This window comes from Lonchura striata, chromosome 1A (assembly GCF_050655825.1).
Source record: "Lonchura striata isolate lonStrDom1 chromosome 1A, ASM5065582v1, whole genome shotgun sequence".
NCBI classification, from domain to species: domain Eukaryota; kingdom Metazoa; phylum Chordata; class Aves; order Passeriformes; family Estrildidae; genus Lonchura; species Lonchura striata.
In genome coordinates, this window is record NC_140741.1 from 17998050 (window position 1) to 18023551 (window position 25502).

Here is a 25502-nt window from a genome sequence, read left to right on the forward strand (position 1 = left end):
CTTAATTTCACCTAAGTGTGAGCAACTGAAAAGTAGGGGCAGAAATCATTTAAAATCGGGAATGAAACAATACAGTAACTGCTACCATGGATTTAAAGAAGACAGGACAGCTTTCAAGAGTTGATTGAATCAAGCAAATGCCCCAAATAATCCCATGGGTATATAGCTCATTTTCTCTTCTCCAAGAACTCTGCCTTTAGAATAGTTTTCACTGCTTAAGAAACATACTGAACATTCTCTACCAACAATTATCTCCACATTTAATGTTTATCAACAGGCAGAATATTATTTATACCATGAATCTTATTTGCTAGATGGCACAACAAATAACTAGCAGCATTGATACCATCCCTTTGTGCCCAGGCAAAGTCTCTTAAGCTCCTCCTTTATAAATCCCAAAACTGTGTTTACCTGCAGTTCATCAGAACGACTTATTCTTTCAAAAGTAGCTGAAGTTCTCTTTTTGGTAAAATTCAGGATTTAATGAAAATATCTTCATTATAATTGTTAACATTTTTGCACAAAACCACCTAAAACCTCATCTACTTTTGGACCAAAATTAAATTGAAGCTACATATGCATATAAATATATATCTAATATATTTTATATATTATATATAAAAATATATATTTATATATAAATACATATATACAGACACATATATATATATACAAGCTATTATTTTCAAGATGTTCTGTCAATCAAATTAGCTACTATGTGGTGTAATTCAAGTGCTGCTCTCCTACAGATTTTCTCCACCTAAGGATCTCAGGTGTTTTCCAACCAGCCTGTGGGTCTCGGATTCAAAGAGAGAAACGAGAGTTTCTAGCTAGGCAGAAGCCTGGGAAAGAGTCGGAGAAGAATGTAAATAATTCTTTCTCTCTCTTGTTGTTCACATTGTTTATAGTTAAGTTCTATCACTGTGCGTCAAGCACTCTGCACGAATAGTGTGGGTTGTTTTCACTTCAGGACCAATGGAGTTGGCCTTCATGAAGCTCTGTATAAAAGAGCAGTGTATTTTGAATAAACTGGAGTTTTACTCTCACAACTTTCTGAGTCAGAGTCTTCTCATTCCCGTCCTGCCTCAACAGCGACACAGCCCATCATGGATTTTGCATCAGGAGCACAGAGAGCAGATGGGAGCACAGGTCTGGTGCAAGGTCACACAGCAGGGCTGTGGCCACACCAGCCACGGGGCAAGCTGATGGTCTGCCAAGACTTAAAGATGATTTAAACACTTCTTCCAGTCATGCTGTTGGTAGGACTTTGTTAGAGAAAGTTCTACTGAAAAGTAGTATTTTACTCAGCTTTAATAACCTCAGATTCTCATCAATATCCTTACATAAATAGAGAAAGAATGGCATCTTTGTGTCTGTACAACCAAGATCTCATTTATACTGAAATGTATCAGATAGGGTCAAAATGTGCACAATTATCTCAGATAAAAAGAACAGGTGCTTTCTTGGTGATTCAATAAAAAAGAGAACTACGGAAGGATTTGAAGGTTTGTTTTTTAGAAAATAATTAAGAAAATATCTCAGAAATTTTAAACATTAATCTGAAAATTATACACATTGTGGTAGAACACAGTCATGGTCAAGCATGTGAAACCTAACATGATACCAAAGGTGTTGGCACATTATTAAAACCATTTATGAACAGGTTTATTCCTCTAAGTTGATTAACTTAACTAGGCTGAAACAAATCCAACACGCAAATTATGCCAGATCAGCAATAAAGTTTGATTTTTCAATGAATGATAATGTATCAGCAATTTCTATTTACTCGTTTAACCTACAGACAACTAAACACAAATAGACCTTTCTATTGTAAAACTTAAATGGCTGAACCCTGTGACACTGTTTCAGAACCATTCACCAACTCCTCTACTGCTGGAGTTTATTTTGTTGGCTTTAAAGTCACCACAGTTGAAAGCTGACAATCCTATGACAATGAACATTTTCTTAGTCATCTTTTTAAAAAATGCATGCCTTGACCTTGGCACAACTAGGAACTGTGTAAACAGAAGACCAGAAAACTGTTTTCTGAATTATAACTAACTTCCAAAAAAAAAAAGGAATTTATTGAAGTCCAATATTTCAAAAATCCAGTATTTCAAAATTTGCACACTTGCGTAAAATAAAAACTCCAATTCCTACTAAATACCCAAAGTTAATTTAATCTTGGGCTGATCAAGTGATGCCCTCTCCTTTTTTATGTTTTTAATATTTGTTGTTATTTGTGTTGCTTGTTTTTAAAAACAAAAACATTTTCACTCTCAGGGCAAACCAGTGCTATCTCTAAATTCTCTCTTCAAGAACACGTTTCTCTATGAGGATACCAGCAACAAGGGAACATTCAGCCAATGGCTTTGACAACATTACAGTAAATAAAACTGCTTGAAAGACACCAGCAAGTTAAACATGGGCCCTGCCCAATAAACAGTTTCACTCCATCATTTCACAGCCAGCAAGCCAAGTTCACTGAGTCTGCGCTGCCACGAGAAACCTTTTCCCACTCGCTGCTCCACCTTCTGCTGGAGCCCCTTTTACAGCAACAGGAAAAGGCTGCAGGAGGTTCAGTGGGGCTGGACAAAGGCAGCAGAGCTCAGTCAGTCACGGATGGGCCAGGCATGGATCGCTGTGTGCCCAAGAATGGCGCTGTGCCCCGTGCACGTGCCCCGCTCCTGGCCATAAATCTCACCCGGGCGCTCGGCTGACAGCCTAATAACATGAAAGAACTATCTGCAAACAAGATGGTTTCAAACCACTGCTGGTGACCCTGAACAAATCAGGGCCCAGTTTCTTTTGCAGCCTGCGTTTCTCTCCTTCAATCACTTAACTGGGCAGATTGATGTGACACTGCAGAATTAAACGGAGTTCCAGCACACCCTCTTCTCCCTCCCCGTCTCTCCTGCTTTCTGCTGTTCACTAATGACTGGATCTGTCGGTCCAGGCTAGACAGAATCCAGTGCTCAGGGTCCTTTGGGTGGCAGAAAAGCAGCTTCCCAACATCTAAAGTAACAGCCTCCAGCACACACACAAAAATACTCTTGCTGTCTTTTGTGGTTTCATTTATTATTTAAGATATATTTATTTTAAAGAAGTATAAAAGACCAAACGTCTAAAACAATGCAACCCATCTCTCCATGAATGTAATGGTCTAATACCTTGTGAAAACACAATTAGTAAATTGCACCCTTTGGCAACACACCTGAACTGAATGCTCTGGGAACACCAGAGTATTTGGACAGAGTCAGAGATGGAAGCCCTTGTTTGAATCCCTCTGGAGCACCTCCATCTTCCACTGCTCCTTAAAACCACAGCAGTGCCTGAACTCCTCCTACCCTTTAATGGGTACAAGTAGAAAAGTTTGAAGTGATTTAGCACACACAACCCACAGTTGTGAGTAAAGAAGACATCAAATGATTTAATGATGATGCTTTCTCATGGCAGAGAATGACCATCAATCCAGGCATCCTAAATCTCAGGGTAATAACCTCTTTCAAGCAGGCAAAGGAAAGTTAAATAGCTGGCATGAAGAGCAGATAAAAAGTCACTAAAGCAACCAACTGCTGAGCCTCTACCTGCTATCCTGTTCTTTCTTCAGGATTTCCTCAGGATGCTGCATTAAAAAAAAAAAATTAAAAAGCGAGTACAAACGTATGTATTTATTCACAAAAAATATTTTTATACTTAGAAAATTTAAATATTTATATCCTTACAAAGGTAAACATCAAAATCAACACAACTAGAGAGCACAACGATGGCATCTGGTGCTCAAATTTTTTCTTTGTTTTCTATTTTGTATCTGAAAGCTTGATGTTGAGGTACTGCCATTGCTGGAGAACATTGGGAAGTTCTCCCTAACACAGAGATCTCCAGCAGAAGGTGATGGAGACAGTGATCATTGCTTCAACAAGGATCACATCCCACTGGAAATTCTGATTTAATATTTTCTACTGAAATTTCCCAAGCATAATGTTAGTTATAAAGTTCCTATAACATACTAAAATCCCTAAATCTTGTGTCTGAAGTGTGTGACATTTCCATTAAAAGATTTACTAAATTTAGAGCTGATGTGATTCCTATGCAACCCTTATGCCTGGAGAGATTTGCACTTCAGTATTCTGATGCAAGTTCAGAATATTTATACTGATAAATATTTTAGAATCAATAATTTTCTCATCTCTCTCCTTCTTTTTGCATGTTAAAACAGAAGTGGCAATGTATAGATAGATTTTTCATTAAAAGTAGTCAAACTTGCTCCACTCCTTTTGAGTGTAAATTTGACCCAATAATTTACACTCTCAGAGGGTTTATTTTCTTCTACTGCTTCAGCTGGGTCTTGCAGATTTTTTTATATCATAGTTTGCACTTTGTATCAGTCTAGGGGAGACTGAGACATCTCTCCCATATTGTCCCAAAGTTCTTTCTGTGTACCCCACAACACACACACACTCCTGAAACACGCCAATGAATACAAAGCCCAGGAGAAAGCTATTAAGAGGGTAGGGGTGGGGGGGCAGGGACCTCAACCACAAAACTAAAAGCATTATAGCCAGAGATATGGGCAGAAGAAAGTTCTTGTAGCTTGTTGTACACACACACACAAAAACAAACTTCACAAAGGAAAAAACTAAAGAACTTATACTGTATATGCAGCCTGCTGAGAGGGCTATTTTTCAAATGTCCTCAGCCCAGAATGGGCTATTTGCTGCTTTGAACTTATTTAATAACATTAAGCAAGAACACTTAACTATCTAAAAGAAGGATCAGTGGCATAAATCAGACATCATTTCACATATTTCAGGATCAAAGCTGCAAGGCAACATGATTTGTGAGGACATTTGAACAGCTCTAATATATCACAGCTCCTTTTGAAGGATACTTAGGCATATTAGTTGCCCAAATGATTATTTCTTTGCATAGTTGTAGCCAAAAAGAAAAGAAAATTGAAACTTTTCATTCAGGAATTGGTTTCGTCTATAACCTTGATTTATGTATAGCATCAAACAAAGCAGATGACGAACACCATGAATTTGAATTATCAAAATTAAAACCAGGAGAGTGAATTGATTTTTTTTTCAATTGATCAAGGCTAATCGAAGTGACCAGCACAGAAATTGCATAATCAGTAGCCAATATGAGTTAATAGGAGCTATATAACCAATGTCCAAGATTACAACCATATTTCATTCATACTTTCATGAACCTGTCAGGATGGAGCACAGCCTGCAGAACTGTTTGACTTCAGGATAAGAGTGAGCTGTACTGCTCAATTTTAAAGCATTTCCTTTTTCTTCATACAGAAAACTGCTTGCCATGGTGGACTTCCCCAAAAATATCTCATCTTAAAACTCTCTAATGAGAAAGACTGAGAAAGATTTTTCAAGCTCCCTTCCAAATTGTGCTGTTTTGTGATTCTCTAAATAATCATAAAACTGCCCCACACACTAGCATTTAAGATTAGAATCAAACTTTTCAGGCTTGTAGCTGCTGAAGGTGCAGTTATAAATATGGAATTTCAACTTATTCCAACTCCCTCTCCTTCTCAAGAAAAAGGTAAACAACTCCTTTGGGCAGTCTTTAAAATACACATCAAACAGACTGATGTGTACCAGTCTCTGGAGTTGGAACATTTGTTACTGATTTCCCCTAAAAACCAATGATTCTCGGTATCTCCCTCATGTTTCTGCAGTGCAGAAGCAACACACTGCCAGGTTTTTGGGATTTGGGAAAACCTGCAGCTGCCAGGGTACCCCACTCAGGGTGTACAGTACCCCTGATGGTATCAGGCTGCTGAATTCATCACTGGTGTCCTCATCCTGAATCCATGCTCGCAGTGAACATCTACTGCTAATGAGAACAGAGGTAAAAGCCACAGGGAGAGAGGAACAGGGCTGGAAAAGCCAGACACCAGAGCAGTCTCAGAAATCCCTAACCTCTGGTGTGTGGAGGATGGATTATCAGGCAGTCTGAAATTAAAGCAACAAGAAGGAGGCAAGAAAACCAATGGGAAATTAATATTTTCAGAAAATGTGTTTAATGCTCACAAGACATAATATCATTTAATGCTTTATAAAAGTCTGTTTAGCCTGCAAGTTATTTAAATTAGCAAGTCTGGAGTCACAATTCTAATTCCCTGTGAAAAGGAATTCCATTTCTTTGTTAATAAGTAATCCCATATCCTTTTCCCAAGACATGCACATGTACACAACCTTAGCATAAATAGCATTATTCACAGCAAAGAGGAAAGTTAAGGAATACCTGTTTTCCTCATGATCTCCATTCCATTAGCATACAAACCCTCTTACATTCAATTAACATCCAAAACATTTTTGCTAAAGAAAACGAAATACTCTTAGGTTCCACATTCGCAGCAAACTAATAAACTTCTGCAGGAAGCCAAAATAATCAAAGCTTCTACAGTAACGGAGTATTCTTATAGTTGCTTGCTGTACATTTTTTTAATAAACTCTTTGGCATTGAGGCCAGATCTTTAAAACAATCATTGATAAATTTGAGAATCAATATGCACTGAAATATAGAGAAAGATTATTTTCAAGGAGGGATGCCGGACAAGAGGCTTTTCTCAATTCCAGGTTGCATCTCTGTGCTTAGCAGTACTTAATTGAAAGTTCTTGAAAACACTTTTTATACTCACAATATCTTGTAACAAAGGGTACCACAGCACAGATCTGCTAAGAGCTTTGAGTTTCTCTGCAGACAACACAAAAAGTGGACTTCTGAGGGAAATTATATACACAGGGAAACCTGATTTACATGTTCAACAAAACAAGAATACACAGGTTTGGTATTTGTTTAGAGAACAGCATTTGGAAAAGCTTCACCTTCACAAATGGTGTAGATTGAACTCTGCCCTTTGCTGAGCATCATATCTGAAAGGGTTTACTGTAGCACAGATCTCTGCTGAATGTTTAAAATACGCCTGACATATGGGGAAACTTTCCACAGATTAAATGATATTGAAAATAATGATTAACATTGAGTCAAAAAAAAGAAACGAGAAGATATATGCATCTCCTCCATCATTCCACTCAGCCACCCTAAGTAAGATGATAAAGAAAAGATAAATTGCACTATTCCATAAATTAGAAGAATTACAGAAAGGTCAGATATCTAAAAAGAGAAATTATATGCTGAGAAAGAACTGAAAGAGTGTATAGCTCTAGTACAGCAGTTAATATTTTATGTTACAATAACTCAGAAATGTAGGAACCTTAAATTTTATCTGGAAATACAGCTATTGGGATTCAAATAAAAGTGAAAACCTTGTCAGTTTGGTTTTGTATCTTTTTGAACAGGATCAGGTTGGAGGACAGGCTCTGACCCTCGGTTATCCAATACTCCAACACATGAGCAGTCTCAGTTGGGGAGTACAATCCCTCTCAGAAAAAATTATTTACTTATTTGAGAAATAAATTCAGCACATAGGTAATGCTAATTGTTATGAGTCAGGGCTTAGCATAAAAAAGCCAGCCAAACCAATCCTGAAAGCAGTAGAGCAACATGATGTTCCAAGAATGAAATGGTAGCACTATTGAAAGCAACGGTGTTTTTGTACAGCTTCAAAAAAACATATTTTTAACAGATTTTAGGAAGTATACATAGTAACAAAAAGGAAAGCAAAAGAAATTCAGTATCCTAATATAATAACTTCAGCAAATTCATATTTTAGCACTTACAATGCAAACCTGGAGAAGGAGTTAGGCAAAAAGATCAGAGAACATCTGAATTTTTTGCAGGTACAGAAAAGACTCCAAAAACATTCTCAGATGAAGGAAAACATGTAAGTGTGAAGATGCCACCTTCAGTGGGCAGAAGCCTCCCCATCCCTGATGGCCAAGGCTGACCAGGCACAGTGCCCCAAACTTCCCTGAGCCCCAGGCACCCATGAGGAGGTGGGCTTGGCTTTGCTGTCAGTGCACACTGCCTTCACCGTGAGGAAAGGAGAGCAGTGCAGAACAGGAGAACAGGATTTTTGGCATCTGGAGCTCAGGAAGATGCATAATATGAGACAGTACCTATGGGCTACTACAGGGCAGAGTGAGACTGTAAAAACTGGAATCAACAGCTTAGAAGAGCAAGACAGGCAGAGAGTGACAGGATCCATGGAGAAGTGGAGATGAGAAGGAACAGAGTAGGGAAAAAAGGCATTAAAGCAAGACCACCCTCAACAGTACGGACAAGCCCTCAATTGACTGGTGGAGATGGGCAAACAAGGAAAACCACTCAGAAAACATTGCCCTCTCTCCCCAGCACTCTGACAATTCTCCCCCTCTCCAGGAAGATGAGGACAGCAAGCTCTGGGCAGGAATCAGTGCAGCTGGAAGTGAGGCTCACAAGGACAACAGCAGAGAGTCAAGGTGATGGACAGGGTGACATTTCTCTTCTCCTCACCAGACATACATAAATACTATCCAGGCTGCAAGGTAAAGAATCCAAAGAGAGACCTGTGGTATTTAAGTGGACTGTGCAATCTTAACTCAGTTGTCTTGTGCAGATGTATCATGGCATAATATAAATATATCACACCAGTCTTTTTTACCTAAAATGTCACACTCAGGATAGAGCCTGCTGTCTTAACAAAGTAATTTCATATTTTATTTTCAGCATTTGTTGAAAAAGCCTGGCTTTATTTACTCTGTGTATGACTCCATATTGATAAAGCAACTCCTTTTTAGTTTTCTGAAGTCACCCATCAGCATAATCTTTATCCTGTATCAAATGAAGCAGTCTACAAACAAGCTTAAGCACTAAATTAAGAGGACTAAATTAAGGTTGGACAAGTTAATTATGATTTTCCCCCTGCTCCTTCCTCTCCCCCCCCCCCCCCCCCCAGTTTCTCAGTGCTTGGGCTTTGTGCCTCAGCTATGCAATCAGCATTGACTCTTGTGGTTCATCCCTGAGTGTCACTGCAATGCACTGAAGTCATGGCTCCTTTAGGACTGTAAATTTTAGATGAAAGTTGCATTAAGATAAGAAACAGAAAGGACTAATAAAAACAGTAATTAGAAATGTAGATTACATCCTTTGAATCTACACATGAATTACATTAGAGCAAGTATCATGACTATTCAATGGTATAATAATCTTTGGAGCACACGCTTATAAAGAAATTAAAAAGCAGCCCTATGTTTGAGCGTCTAATGGTATAAACAGATCAGACTTGCAAAGAATGGTAGGCAAACAGATGGAGAGGAAACTCAAGAAAAATACCACTGCATGCTCTGAGATCCCAAGAACATGTTGCTGGCAGAACTGGGTGTCTGCAGTCCCAGATCAGCACCCCCCTAAACATGAATTGTGGGACCAACTAATTGTGGAACCAAACTAATCTGCAGTGCTTCTGTGGAAAGTCAGGAACACAAACTCTCCTTTATTTTAATGTATAAGCAGTACTAACATTCACTTTTCACTCTAACATACTGGTATTATTCTTATCATTTTATCATTAGGATTATTGTTTTCCCTACACATTTGCAATAGCATCCATCATGACAGTATTGGAGAGCTTTCAACATCTCCATTTCAGTTAAATGAATTGCATAAATTCTCCTGTTTCTACAGAGGCCAAGAGGCACAGAGGATGAGAGGTTCTTAGCAGGGCTTCTGTAAAGGTAAAGATGCACAGCTCTGTAGAGTTAAAGATGCACAGACTTTGTCTAAATCAGCTTCATTATCTTCAGTAATACCAAGCAGCAAGTATTAATATAAAATCTTTGGGGAAAAAAAAATTACCAGAAAAGAGGAGCATGTAACTTTGACTCTTTCTATGGATTTTAATTGATTTTTAATCTGCTGCTGGTAGACTGTAAATAACTGCTGAAAGCACACACGAGTGCAAGTCAATGAGAAGTTTTATTAGTTTGCTTTCAGAGAATTAGAGCGATGATGGAAGGACTCTCAAGCAGGCAGAGGCCCACAACCTGAATGGTTTCTCTTCTCCTCACAGGCCATTTGAACACTGCCTCCATAAGGGTCCAATTCAGCCAGAATTTACATCTGACTTCCACAACACACAAGCCCAGGACGGCTGCAAAGGAATGGCTCACGTTATCAATTTTTTTGGTAGACTAGGGCCTTAATTAAATAGCAAGGCAGACAGTAAAAATTCTTGTACACAGCACACCTTGTCTATAAATCCTTTCAGAGTTCCAGAAAAGGTTATGAAACAAATAATCCTTTTTTTTTTTTGTTCTTTACCCAAAGGGAAGGGTTTTGCATGTAAAAATTTACTTTTTCCACTTGTTTTCATCACTTTGAATGTCATGCTGATTATATTTTTATACAGCACACTCTGCAAGTGTTCCCAACACTTGGTTTTCTTCACATCAATGGTCTTACTGACTTTTAGCCTGCAGTTAATTTTTGTACAAAGGACAATTAGGACCCCAGATATATACTTCTCAGGTGGCACCCAAACCTTCAACTCTTCCACCTCCCTCTAATTTCATTCTGCCGTTTGAAAAGAAGTCAACAAATAAATCAAGGTCAGAAGAGCTTTACTTTCAGTGAACCCAGGCTAGGAGGAGAAATGGCAGAGTACCCTGCTTCAAAACCAGCCTGGACAACATCTCTGCTTCTGCCCCTTCTCCCCAGCAGTGACAAACAGCTCACAGAAACACATCTGTGCATCTATTCTCAGGAGAGATCCTCAGAACAGTCATCCCATGCTACACTCAGGTTCTACAAGCATGGCACGAGGCACTTGTTACTTGATATTTGTGTGACTCACCCAGATGGAGATAGTAAGAGAACAGCAGAATTTACTGTCAGTTCATCAACCACCACAGACACTTCAGAGGTTGCTTCAGCATCCTGCCTATCATTAAAAGTGACTACAGAAAAAATATTTGCATACTCTGAAAAAATGAACACAAAAAAAAAAAAGGGAGAAAGCCAAAATACAACCAAAGCCAGTAGCCAATTTTCTTAGCTGACCTAAAATTTTGTAAGGATGGTGGCACCCCATCATCTGCTCACATGAAAAAAAAATAGAAAAGGGAAGTTCTTCACTTAAATTTGTGACTCACAATAGCTTAGCACAGACAAATGGAAGGAAATGGCAAAACACAGTCATAAAAACTGCATGTATGTTAAGTGCGGGATATTTCTTTGAGAGGATTTTAGAAATAAGCCCAGAAATTACTCACTTCACTGACCTTCCTCTAAACAGTCAACTCTACCTGATGCATGGGTCCTGTGCATTATCAAATTTGTGGATTAATTGTGCAGCAGTGCAAAGATGGCTGAAATCACCCAGTCTTACTTGTTCCGCTCACATCATCAGTGATAAAATTTACATTTACACATTTACACATCCCTTGCTGTGGTGGAAGATGACTCATTTTATCAGGCATTACAAAGGCACAGGGCTCTTTTAGGCAAAAAAGGGAATCCTAGCATCACAGAAAAAGTATGAAATGGAAAACCAGAAGCTATTGAGATTAGAATATTACCCGTTTAACCCTGTTTATCAAGATAAATGTGCTACCTAACAATACAAAAGGACAGCATCTTGGTTCCATGCCTAATTTGAGAAGAAAATATTTTACACAAGTAATATTTATGAAGACACCACTGGCCCAAACTCCATGAGGGTATTATGAGGGACCAGATAGCTTCTAAGGTGAACTGCAAAGAGAAAAATCAGTGACATCCTCACATGTTCAGATAATTTGCCCTGGTGTACTTCTTGAGAATGCCTTTTTAGCTGGCCATTGTTAATAGATCTTACAGACCAAATTGAGCCCAGATAAGTATTTATTTGGGTGATTATCTAAATGCTATGATCAGTGAAGTGTTATTTCTGACTCGTAGTGGCTAGCACATATCCAGAAGAAAAACACCACAATGCCAACTGAGAGACTTCTCAGGGAATTACTGATTACACCAAAGCCCTCCTCAATTTTAGTGATGGTGGCTGCTGCCATGGTCATCAGACAGCTGACAAAACCCTTCCAGACTGAAAATTCCATGAGTGCACATAACAAAACCAAACTCTTGGGACAAAATAACCTCCTGATGATGTTCTGCATTATTTGGCAGTCTCAGGTTAATTCCTTGGATGGATTCATACACACAAAGACCCTCCAACTAGACAATTATTCCTCTGTTTTGACTATAAAATAAATGGTTAAATCCACTAGTCACTGGCTCATAAAACAATTTGTTGAAATAATGAACTCAAATATATTAATAGGATACAGAGGTTCACCATTAATTGTTTAATCCATTGCTGCATAATATTGTACTGAATTATTCCCACCCCACCCCCCCCTTTTACTCTTGCTAGGAACTGACACAAGTACAATAATTAAAATATATTTCAACACAACCATTTGGAAAATCGCCAACATTTTCAAGAACTTATAATTTTCTTGCTTCCCCCTTTTCCCAAGATAAAATACAGTTTTGACATCTTGGTAAAAAAACAGTTGCAAACTGTTACTTACAATTTAGGGAAAAATCACTGTTTTAATCATGACCTTTCATCTGTCCTTGATTTGGAGCGAAAGGGTGGGGGAAATTGGCCACTTACAGAAATAATCCTACTGGGCTTTCGTCTCACTGATTGACAGCCTCATGTGGCTAAACACATTCACAATTATAAATAAAAACTACCCTTCTCAAAATGGCAGAACTTATCCTCCATCAATCAAGATGTGCTTGGAGCAAGTATAGCTTTTAGTGGAGATGGTAAAAATGATCTTTGATAGATGTGATAAACATTAATTCTGCATTGTCCACCTCCAAACCTATTAGACAAAAGAACACTCCCAATAATTATTTGTGTAAAGCCCAGAATAGCTAAATACTTCCCATGTCATTAATACACAAATGAAAAACACATTAATAAATAAAATCCAGTGTTAATAATATGGTAATAATATACACCAATAGGCTCTTTTTCATTTCATTCTATATGAACATGAGCTATTGGAAAAACACAGCTGCACTATTGGCTGCAGTGTCCTTACAGATATTTTCAAAATGTGACAGAGCACATTTTCTGTCTCAGACTCAAAGCCAGTGCCTTGTTCGCGTTTGTCTGAGCTGCCAATGAACCGAGTGAGCTAAACCATGACAAAATGCTGCACTGTTCCCTAGAGTGAATCTCACACCCCTCTGCAACAGGCAGAGAGGTGGATGCAGGGCAGAGCACAGCCTCAAAGCTGTGGAGGTGACTTGGAAATCAAGGTGACACAAAATTATCTCAGGCTTCTTCCTACCTTTCTCTAGACACTTATTTCCAAAGTCAAAAGCCAAAGTCAGAGCAATTTGGCAGAAAATCCTGTGTAATGATCGACACGCCCCAGTCACTTTGTAGGGGGGAAGACCTGCTCTCTTTCCCTTTTGGGGATCTCCTGCAACGCCTCTTCCTCTTCTGCAGCAGAACCACACCCAAGGCACCAGACTGGAGGGCAGGCAGGAGCTTCTCATGTGTGGGAGACTCCAAAGTCTTCCCAACTCAGCCCAAGCCCTGCATTAGCAGTAACATTCTTACGAGCATTTCTCTTCCCACAGCTGGTACAAGGGATCAGCTCTGCTGTCTCCAGCAGGCTCAGAAGTATCCCCAGCCTTTGGAGAGAAGGACAGGGATTTCCCCTCTTCCTCCTACCAGCACACCAGCCCCTGGAAGCCGGGAGGCAGCTTGGAACAGGAGCCACGGCAGCAGGTCAGGCTAGGCAGGAACAAGGCTTGTCTGTCTAGGTGAGATCCCTGCCAGCCTTCTTGCTAAAATTAGAAAACAGGCGACAGTACCTTGGCGCCTGTCACTTGCTGGAGAAAAATCTTTATCTCTATCCACAGCCAAAGGGTGGCATTTTGGCTGCTGCCTGCCAGCTCCAAGCCATGGCAGTACCTTGCTGTCAGCTGGGCTCTTGGGTGGCAAAACCCCTGCCTGCCACCAGCTGCCTCTGCTCTGTGCTCCATCACTATCCTCCCCACAGAACAGCACCAACAGGAGGAAGCCGAGCACAGCTTGAAACAGGCAAAATTTTCCCAAGGCAGGGACAACAATTTTTACTCAGATATTAAAATTCCAGCCTGGGTAGGTCCAGAAGTTAATTCAGCGTGCAAACAGGAGTGTCCATAATTCACACAGTTACAGCAGTATCACTTTTTAATCCAAAGATGTTAACCTCTTTCACATAGATCACAAGCACTAAGTGTCACAATATTCCTGTGACAGAGCAGGAATTATTGTGCTCGCTTCTATTAGAAGCATTTAAATTGATCTATTACCTATGTACATTACAGATATATCCTGCTGCCACAATCTTGAACACACTGATCCTCAAAACTCTTCTCTGAAGTAGGAAATGCTATTTTCACAATTTTGGGTAATTGGAAACCATGGTGCAGCCCATGGCCAAATGCAGATCTAAAAATCCTGGGCCCTCCACTTTCAATTGGCTAGGTATTCCTGAAGGCATAGACACATCCAGTAAAAACCCTCTAGTTAGGGATTAGGTGGAATCTAGGCCTAAATAGGGTTGAAAATTTGCCTTAATGCATTTGGGTATCTTTCCTGCTTTACCCCTTTGCAGCCAAAACATGCCACGGGGCTCTTGGCCAGAAAGTGAGGCTGCAGCCAAGGCTCACAGGGGCAACCCCACAAGGCCTCAGCTGCTGAGCTCTCAAAGCAGCAGCCCTTCCTTCCCTTGTCCATAATGAAACAGAAAACAAAAACACTCATAAATAGAAAGAAAAATAATAAAACAAAATGAAACAAAATGGCCATCCTTTCAATTAAAGATCTGAAACCAAGATGTTTCTCCTTCAAGAATTAAAAAAGTCTTGTTTTCCTCCCTTTTTGTTTCAGCTTCTTCATAATTATTTTGTGGTCATTAGAGAGGTTTACGCTGTAGAAAGAATGCTGAGAGAAAGGAAACAGAGGCTGAGTTTTTAATGTAATTTTTGAAAATGAAGAATCTCTTGGGTAAAAAATCATACCACTTTTTTTCCTAAGCTATATATAGGTTGAAGCACCTAGGGTTTGGCTATGTCTGCATAAGCATTATAAAGTTGCCACAATGTTATGGTTTTATTGACAAATCCCTTCAAAAGAATTGTATTTGCTGTCAACTCTGAAATGCAGCATGTTTACCCAAAACAGAAAATAAGATGATGCTCTTCACCCTACTGTTTTAAGTCCACATTTTAGGAATCTATCATTAGATTGTTATTTGACTATAAAAGGTTGGAAAACAAAATGCTGCTCTCAGAAAATTATACAAAACCCAAGTTGTTGGATTTTTTTTTAATATCTATTCAGGTCTCATTTACCCTTATATTTGACACAAATGAAAATAAAACAGCATTTTAAGCTCCTGGAAATGACAGTATCATGTTAGCTAGATAAATAACACAAAGCTATTATTGAAATTCTGATAGCATTTGGTTTACTGGTAAAGGAAAATTACCTGTAATGCATAGTTTAAATAATTACTTTTAAACAAAAGCTTCTTTTCTACAACACTTATTTATCTTCTGAGACTAGCTCAGCAGGGTTATGTATTTTATGAAAATTGCCTTCAGACTGTTAATGGTGGGGTGTGTGTTAGCACAGGAGAAGGGATGCCCATTTGACTCCTGTTCCTAATGCAGGGAGCTGGTCCAGATTCTGGAGAGCCAGAGCTCTGCTGTGCATTTGGAGATGTCAGAAACACTTGGCCTTCCTCCTGAAAACTGGCAGCAGCATTTCAGGGCAATGGAGCAGACAAACTGGGAATCTCTAACTGTGCTCAGGACAGCAGCAAGAACAACCACCAAACCTGAAATACATTTCAGTTTTCAGTTTTTTTATTTCAGAAAAATATTTAACTTCATTTCAAGTCTCTCAGTGTGAAATTATTTTGTTTGCTCTTACTCATCATTTCTCTCTTCTCTTTCATGCTCAGCACTGGGTGTTCCCTGTGTCAAACTAGCAATACAGCTATTCTATATTATGTATATTATATATGCATTATATATTACAGATATATAACATATATATGTAATATATATACATATATGTATTATATATTACATATTATGTAACATCTATGTAACCACTAGATGTTATATGTTATATATGTATTATATATTACATATATGTATTATATGTTATATATGTATTATATATTACATATATATAGTGTGTATATATGCATATATGTGTAATATATATGTATTATATATTACATATATATTACACATGAACTACAGAAATATAACTGTATAACTATTCTGAACTGCTCCCTGGTGAGTTTATGTGGCAGATAACCAGCACAAATCGCCAAGATATTTCTGAAAGATCTTGTTTCCTCCCTGAGGAAACCACAGTCAAAATGCACTTTGGATCCACAAAGCACAGGCACTAACACCTGGGATTGTCCCTCTGGAGAAGCTGTGGAGCAAACACAAACACTTAATGAGCCCCTGGCACAGGTCATGCCTGCCCTGTATGCTTGAGCAGGTGGTTCAGCTTGGTTTGGTCTTTCCACTACCACCAATAATTCCACATGAAAAACAGGCACATCTATCTTCTCACATACTTACAACAACCAAGTCAATTTGCTTTATTAATTCACTCTATTTTTATATATGTTTACTTACTCATATGGCCCCATTCATCTGTTCAACATCTTTGTCTTTAAAGGGATCAAAATTCTAGAAATTTAAAATTGTGATTTTTTTCACATAAGCAAACACCAAAAATGCTACTTGTACTTCAGAACTGGAATTGCTAAATGAAGTGGTCTCTCCCCTGACTTGAACAAATATCTATCAAGAAGCAGAAAAGGAAGTAAAAAACTTCTCAAAGTTATGTCAAGTTACTGGCCAAGAAGAGACATCAGGATTTGTCCACTGAATCAATCCTGAATTTTAGCGAAGCTCAACAGCTCCACAGAACTAATTTTTAAGAGATGCTTAAAGAAAACCATGACAAATGTTCACTAGCTGATGTTCACAGGTTCTGAGGTGTCCACAACACCTTCAGGAGTCCCAACTCATCACCTCAGACAAACAGTTCAAATGCACACCAGCTCCTGGTAGGCTGGAACACCTCCTGGTGGAAGTGACAACATTGAACAAGCATAGAAAGCAGAGAAGACAAATGAGCTCAACTACTTTTTTTTTTTTCCTAAAATAAAGAGCATTTCCAATTTCAGAAAAAGTGAACAAGAAGTGAACACCCACACACAGCCTCAAAGTCAAAGAAAAACAAAGATTTCCAGAAACCCTGCCCTTCAGCTGGCCCAGACACACCAGGAGCAGTCAGATCCTGCAGATCTGGACCGGGAACAGGAATGGGACTTATCATAGGGAAGCACAAATTAAATGCTTGAGTTTTTAACTGCTGATTCAGTTACTCCCACTATCTAAAGAAAGAAAGGAAACAATATGCCTAAAAAAAAGTGTACCAAGTGCAGGGCACACATATAAATAAACCCCAAACTTCTTCATAGGAAAATGGCAGAGGAATCATGTATCATCAAGGACAGCTTGGCTTTTTAATTGCAGATTTTTTTTTTTTGTTTGGAAAAACCTTTCTAAAAAGCAAGCCAAAACTTTACCAGAAAAGTGACCAGGAGCATTCTGACCTAAACTAAAAAGGCAAAAAGGATCCAGCCATGTGCACAGAGAACTTGTTCACAGAAGAAGGCAGAAACAAGGAGGTAGACCACTGGGCTATAACTTCAGATCCCAAGCAGATTGAGCAAAGACATTTCTAGGTTTTCAGCATTTCTCCAAGATCTGGGGCCACTTCTCATTCCCAACTCAGCTGCCTTTTCTCACTGCTTTCAGGAAGAGGTACCATGTGATCCATTGGCTCTTCTGGAGTTTACTTGATTTTCATGGCCTGTGATTTTTCAGCAAGAAGATGGTCACCCACCCTAGCTAATGATACCGAAATTAATGAAGATTACATTAAAGAACCTAGTCTTGGTTGCATTTAATTTTTTTTTTTTTTTTTTAAAGAGAGAAACAAACCCATAGTTTCTGTTTGTCAGAACAGGCAGAAAGGACATTTCACACATGTTTCTGGTGCCCTCAGCGTCTTCAGTTATCATTTCCTGTTTCATCCCATTCTCATGGATATGTGGACAATGTGCATGATTTTAACCTATGTTGTCAGGGAATATTCACCCACAGATTTCTCAGTTACCTGAACAACTGCTGGGTACAAAATGAAGAGACAAAAAAGAACCTTATCCCAAGCCTCTTCAGTGATATTAAAACATCCTAATACTTTCTTAGGTGAGAGTCCTTACAGTTGACATAACAGTAAGCAAACTCACATATGAACACTCCAATAAAACAGGACATTATGGTTTGGACCTGCTCCCTCGACATAAATATGATACTCTTCAGACCTGGTGGGTCTAACAATCAGTCAGAGATACCCACCCAGAAGTCATTCTTGTAAACAAGCCTTACTCTTGGATTTCTACAAAAACTAGCCCAAAAAGCCCCAAAACCAGAGCCATCAATGCAAGTAAGAGATTCAGATCTCAAAATTCAGGATGACATAGAAAATAAATGACGTGCAAGAACGGGAGCTTCCTCCCTCTCACACCCATGCTCAGAACTGCATGCAAATATTGTGAGCTTGTAGATTACCAATTTAGCAACTGGTTTCATTTTGAGACCTTTTTGGAGGGGAAGTAATACAGAAACAGCAATTCCTCCCAACCCACTTCCCATTGTCACCACACAAACAGACTTAAATTCTCAGGTTGACAAAAACTATATCTGCAACAAAAAAATGGGATTATCGTGAAAATTTGCCCAAGAAGGCTTATATTATTTACCAACTGGAAGTAAAATCTGAGGCAAGAATACAACCTCAGACAAACTCCTTATTTCATAGAGCTACTCTCTCCAGCCCACACTGGGTGTACAAGTTGCAGACCACGGAGATCTAAGATGCTTTACCACTTTTTTGTGGAGGAGGTTTCTGCACCTCTACTGATACTCAGCTCTTTCTCATCAAAATCATATAGAGGGATAAGTCATAAAAAATTCCTACTTTATTTGGAAAAAAGAATGAATAATTTATTTTAATGACTTTAAGACAAGCTATGCATTAAAAAATACTAACATTCCCACTCTTTCAATCTCTGTCTGATTTTACTTTTTATCAGGAAGACAAGTTCTGCCACATGGGTTCAAATTTTTTTATACATTGATCTTCCTATTGTAATTTTTTTTTTTACTATGATGTTAAATTAAACTGCAGGAATATCTCTCTAAGTGCATTTGTATATACACAAACACGCTGTATTTGACAGCTGTTTTCTCCACCTTTTCCATGTCATTTGTTACCACTCTAACTGCAACATCTTTGTAGTGGGATCCATGCCTTTCTATTCTTACCTGCACTTCCAGTTCAAATTTGATCAGAGTTTAGAGTAACATAATGTTTACATGCTCAGGAACTATAATAATAAATCACTCACTATCCTGATTGTGTGGGAAGGCACATCTACAAAAATCAAAAGCAGCATGTGAAAAAATAACTTATAATATTTGAAAGTCAAATGTATCATGATAAAAGGCAGTGGAATCAGAGGCTGAGCCTAAAGAATTACCTGCAGCCTGCCATGCTTTAACTACCAGTTCCTGCAGACAACTAAGCTGTTATGAAAAAGCCCAGAAACTGAGCTTTAATAGTAAACATATGACCCAGTACAGACAGGGAGACAGCCTGATGCATTCTACTGGTTTTCTTGGAGATCACGTCACTTCACAGCAAAAAACCAGATGCCAACATATGGGTTTGAAAACTGCAAAAAAAACAAGAAAGTGCTGGCAAATAAAAAAACCAAACCAACCCAAATGTCCAAATGCAGAAGATAAATTCTTCCAAGCTAAACATGTCCAGCTTGTAAATTAGTAGCACACACTGAAAACACAAATACTTTATTCTCAGACAAAAAAATTTTGCAAGTTAATCTATATTTATAATACTGGTGAGTCTTCTCAGAAGTTCAAGGGACCAGATTATTTCAGATTAGAAAATTATTTATTCTCTTGTCAGCCACAAACTTATTTTGATCTGTGAGCCTGAGCCAAGCTTGTTCCATGTGCCTGCAAACTCACAGTCAGGAGAGTTTGGGATCTTTCCCATGACATGTTGCTTAAAGCCTCCTCCAAAAAGCAGCCTAAAGGCTGTGTGGGTGAGTAAGGGAGGCATTTACTGTCCCACAGAGCTTATTATCCCAACATCAGACAAAGCATGACAGGTGCACCCAGCAGGGAATTTCAAACAGGGCACCACTTATCTTAGTGCTATTGACATTGTTGGGGGCTCTGAATATTAAAATTTAAATGCATTCTTACAGATTTAGAGAAGGGGGTAGAAAATCCAAGATTCTGACTACAGTTTGCCACAGATAAAAGGCAGAGAAGCAGAAACATATCAGTCCCTTCCTGTTTGGATGAGCTGAGACAGTCACAGTGCTGCAGTTGCACACAGTCACATCGTAGGTATCAGTAGCTCTGCCTCCCTAAGAGCCCAGGAAAGGCAGCAGGACAATTTATATAATTGACTGGATCAGCAGCCATACCTGTTATTAAGATTACTTCACATGAGAGATTAAACAACTACCTGCAGTTGTTCAAACCCCACCAGTATTTTGCCATTTCGGCTGATTTATCTCTGGTGCGTGACTGCCTCAGGCTGTGTGCTTTGGAAATGGGATAGCTTCTGCAAGAACAGGGGTACAGAATATTACACTGACAATTCTTCAAGCTCCTCCTCTGAAAAACACTTTGGTGCTTCAAGCTTCAGAGGAAGGTTTGAAACCTGGCAGTCTGGTTGGGGCTTTTGTTCCCATGAACAGCCTTTTGTCCCTAAATGTGCCTCAAGTAAGCCCTTAGGAACTGTCTTTGCAAACCGCAGTCATCCAGTGAGTAGTGCTTGGCTTTCCAATGTTGTTATTGTACTTTCAGCGTGGTTGTTATATGAAAGCAAGTGTTGTATCTTGCTTTTACTGTATTTCACCTTCACCCCTTTTAAAACCATGTAGAACAGGAAATGAGAGTAATCAAACGAGGCTTCAAAGGAGACAAAGCAGTGAAGCTACAGATAGCACACAAGTCCCTTAGCAAAATATTTCTTGAAATAATGAAAACACCAGCCCTCAAACCGGGCAACTTTGTCCAAGAAGCTCACACACTCTGCCACCTTTACACCAGCTCGTTACTCCCCAGCCCTTCCTACATTTCTCCTTGAGCCACTCTCCTGCCACAGGGAACCTTTTCCGCCCCTGTTGCAGGTGAGGAACCAGCAAAGCAAAGCCTTTGAAACAAAATAACTGAAGGATCAAGGAACTCAGCTGGACTGTGCAAGCCCTGCACCAGCCTCATCTTTCAGAGCGGATCCAACACGCTGCCAGTTCACATCAGCACCTCCAGAAACGCCTCCCCGGCAAGGAACAAAACACACCTCTTACCTGCCAAGTCTCCCACCTTCAGTTCTCAACTCTTTATGTTCTTCTGCTTCCAACTGCTGACAGTAGCAAGGGGAAAGAAAAGAAAAAAAAGAAAAATCAAAGGACAAGTCACAACTACGTCATTCAAAACCCTTTTCTTATTCATTACAAGTGTCCTGAGCAAAAATCTCAGGGAAGTGGGGTTTTCTCTACTCAGTTTTCTACAGAACTCAGGTCAGGCTCATAGCAAAGCTTCCCCTAAAATATGAGATGCTGAACCTGAGACCAACACCTGTGGCACAAGGAGGAGAGGGAGCTCTCATTAAAGGAAAACTAAGCAAAGGGAAACAATGGCTATTAAGGAAAATCTGGGGATTAGGATTCCAGTAACGAGCAAGGTGCTTATTCACAAAATTGTAGCTATACATGTAACTTTAATTAATCAGACCACAGACTCACACAGAATATTCAGGAGCTGAAGGAGGGAGGGAAAAGTGAGAAACCGAACCCCAGTCAGACTGACAGCCATTTCAGTGGACTTTGGATCATACCCAAAGTGGCAGAAATAAAAAAAGATGCAGCAGGAACAGGGGAAATAAATGAGGGAGCAGATTAATAAGTCAAATAAATATTATTAATGGTACAACTTAATTAAAATGCTGAGGAATTGCAAGGTGGGGAGGATAGATTTTGCTCTTCAGGCTCATAAATGGTAGCTTCCTCTACCAGTATCAGTGGAGCAGTTTTAGATTTACGTCAGTGTAACTAAGAACAAAATCAAATTAAGGAGTACGGAGTAACTGGAGAAAAAACAAGCATTACTGAGTGTTCCAACACTGGGAGGCACTCGGATACTATAGTGCTGAAGGCCATGTTACCAGATTGATTAAATGTTTGATCCATTGGTAGGAGATTTATCTGATATGGGGCGAAAGCAGAGAGCTCTCACTCTAGACTACTAATCAGCTATTATTTATATTTTCTGCATGCTATAAACATACAAAGGAGATGCTTTATAGAATTTGCAGTAATAATAATTCACAGTTGTTCCCACTCCTGAGATTAGTTCTAACAGATTTCTTCACCATTTTAAAGATTTTTTGCAAAATTATTTTGAAAGAAGTTTTCATAACAAAATCCCAGGACTTTCTTTCCTGCTCTCCTTTAGATCCTCAAGACTGGTATCAAACACTACAGAAACTAAACCCAGAGCCATTTATACTATTTTTTCTTGCATGCACTGTTTTTCTTGGACAAACAAGGGAGAGTTTCTCTACGCTTCATTGCCAGGCTCGTCGGGAGTTTTATGTGACAGTGTGAAAGTAGCAGTTTCTTTTCAATAGTTTCATGCTCCCACAAACACAGACTAGTTTCTTTCAGACACCTACTTTCACTAATGTACTGCCATTCCTTATGCCATGTCACTTTCTGTCTCTGTTCTAAAACCACAAACTTTAATAAAAATTAAAGCTCCAACTCAAGTTAACCTTTCTTGTATTTACTTCTAGTTTCGCTCTAAAAGCACTGCAATGATGATATTGTGCCCAAGTCCTCACCACTGGGATTTCAAACTACTTGAACACAATCTGTTTTATTACAAATAAAAAAAACTATTCCATCCAGTCTGCCCTTCATTGCCCTGCTAACTCCACAAAATCCACCAATGTGTAACAATGCCTAGAACAAGGCCAGTCACATATTTGTAACACTTCTGTCACCAACATGTACATGTATTTTTTCACTTTTTAGTAGATGGCCTACAGGCACAGAGAAGGTTACTACTGGTAACCTGGGGGAATCTATTTAATCTCAAATTGTAGAGATTTATGTTTAAATAAGTGAAAAAAGGTTCCATCTAGTTTCTGCTCCCACAGGTAAACTTTGATTAGTAATTACTATTTCAGTCCTTAAACTCCAACTAATAATGAGGCCATTAAAAAAAGAGACATGTTTAAGCTTTTTTCTTTTGAATAAAGTCTTAAAACACAAAAAAAATTTTCAAGCCTCTTTAAGGAAGAATACTGATTTCTTTCCAGAGAAGATGTTCTTGGCTAGATTCTAGTCCAGTAGAATCTATCCAGACTCCTCAAAATGTACAACAACTTTAACCAGAATAAGAGGGAGTTTCTCTACAAAGCTGGGAAGCTGTAAGTGAAAAGCTACAGCTTCCCATATGGAAGGTCAATTTGTCTTTCAGATATGAACATTTATAACAGGATTGTGTTGAACAGAGCAGGACACACAGGACACTGTCCAGCTTGGAAAAGACTTGGATGCTCTCCCAAGGTCTAAAGATAACAAGTGCTATTATTATTATCATCATTATTAACCCTACTCTTAAATACAGTTTCAGAAAGAAACAACATTTTCCCAGCACTTCCCTATGAGTTACACGCAGTAGTGGCATCAGGAAAGGCATGGTCCACAACACTGTGGAAAGGAATTACAGAAGGTCCACTTTTAGTTGAGAGTATTTGCTCAATGTCACTCAGAGATCAGGCTCTTAACTGTATTGCAACAAATTTATTCGTGATTAAAAATTAGTAAATAGGCCACCAGTGCATGTAGGATCAAAAATTAGAGTTCAGTGCCTTGGGTGTAGCACCATTTGTACTTGAGATTTATCATCTGCAACATAGAGGAAATGGAGCAGAAAAACTTGTCTCTAAGTCACTATTCCCCTTTCTTCCAGCTTCCAAAAATAAAACAACTTAAAGACATTCTGAAAGCTTCACAGTAAGACCCATGCAAAACTTTTGCCACAAAATGAAAAAATCCCTCATGCTTCATTACAAATCTGAAAAACAAGACAGTATCTGCAAACAACTTTCACACAATCATCATGAGTGTTAAAACAGAAACTTAAGAAAAGCTCAGATATTGAGAAAGAACTATGGCTTTAAGACTAAATTATTTGAAGTAGACTGTTTTCATATATTGTGGCCAAAAGGCAGGGATAAATTAGTATTTTCAAAAACTGAAAACCATCTCAGTGGACTCTGGCAAACAAGTGAAAAAAAAAAGTAGCTTACACATCATTTTACATAGTCCCAAATTTATGTTTAATAGCCATAAGTCTTTATCTTCAGGTGCAAACAACTTGCCTTAGCAGCTGAAAATACTTCATAATTAAATAGTAATTCAGGGTTTCTGGAAATATTTCAGAATTAGACTACAATTTATTAGCCATTAAAAAAGAAACAACAGAAAGCAAGTGACCTATATTACCCATCCACAAAAATAGCATTTGCCTTCCTGGCTCTGTTTTTGTGGTCAGCAATGAAATTAGTCCCATCACTTGAGTGACTCCCCTCCCAGACAACTCTGTGATTCTCATTATGATGGTTTGGAAGTCCTTTACAGCACCTCTAAAATGCAGGGATGGTTTCCATGCCTCTTGTCTGGGGGGTGGCAGCTGCAGCAGAGCTCCCCCAGCTCCCACCTGCAGCTCCAGGACAGTCTTCCCCTAAGGTGCTGTGGTAGGACACACTGACATCCCTCAGGTTTTCACCTCCTTCAGCACTGGCAATGTGGATTTCAAGTACAAAGCTGGGCACTTGGAATCATCAAATCATTAGGACTGAGAAAGACCCTGAAGGTTAAGGGCTGGATTCAGTGGTCTAACAGTGCCAATCCACCACTAAATCCTGTAAGACCCTCAGTGGATGGTGACCCCAAAATTTCCTGGGCACCCTGTTCCAGTGCTTGGCAACCCTTTTGGTGGGGAAACTTCAACATGCAAAAGCCTGGAAGAGCAGCTCAGGAGGCATAAACTGCACTGCTCACCTCACTGTCAGCATGGAGCACCCAAAAATTACTGTAACATGGTTGAATTTTAAACGGCTTCAAGACTTTTACATGAAAAAAGAACTGGTCCGACTTCCCACTCTGATGTTGCAGGCACGTGGCATTTGTTAAGCCTCCTCCCATCTAACAAGAAACCATCCTGAGGGTGTACAACAACCACCCAAACAAGAAAGCAAACAACTCTAGCCCCTCAAAAGACTCCAAAAATAACAGAAGGGTATTTACAGCCTTTACTACCTT

At 39.1% G+C, this 25502-nt stretch overlaps 1 protein-coding gene across 18 annotated transcripts in view; it reads right to left on the reverse strand.

Moving 5' to 3' along the window:
• The window catches only part of SOX5 (SRY-box transcription factor 5), a 607791-nt gene that overhangs the window by 408706 nt on the left and 173583 nt on the right, over positions 1-25502 (reverse strand). For 12 of the 18 annotated variants that reach the window (XM_085570319.1, XM_085570313.1, XM_085570337.1 and 9 more), the window contains one exon: positions 21477-21532. The exons of 2 other annotated variants lie outside the window; for them this stretch is intronic. Coding sequence is in view for 1 of the 16 variants with exons in the window: in XM_085570313.1 (XP_085426439.1) it covers positions 21477-21532 (56 nt within the window). In the remaining 15 variants the exon portion in view is untranslated. Of the gene's footprint in view, positions 1-21476; positions 21533-25502 lie in introns of those variants that run through there. 4 more of the 18 variants (XM_085570320.1, XM_085570317.1, XM_085570312.1 and 1 more) reach the window with 1 other exon arrangement.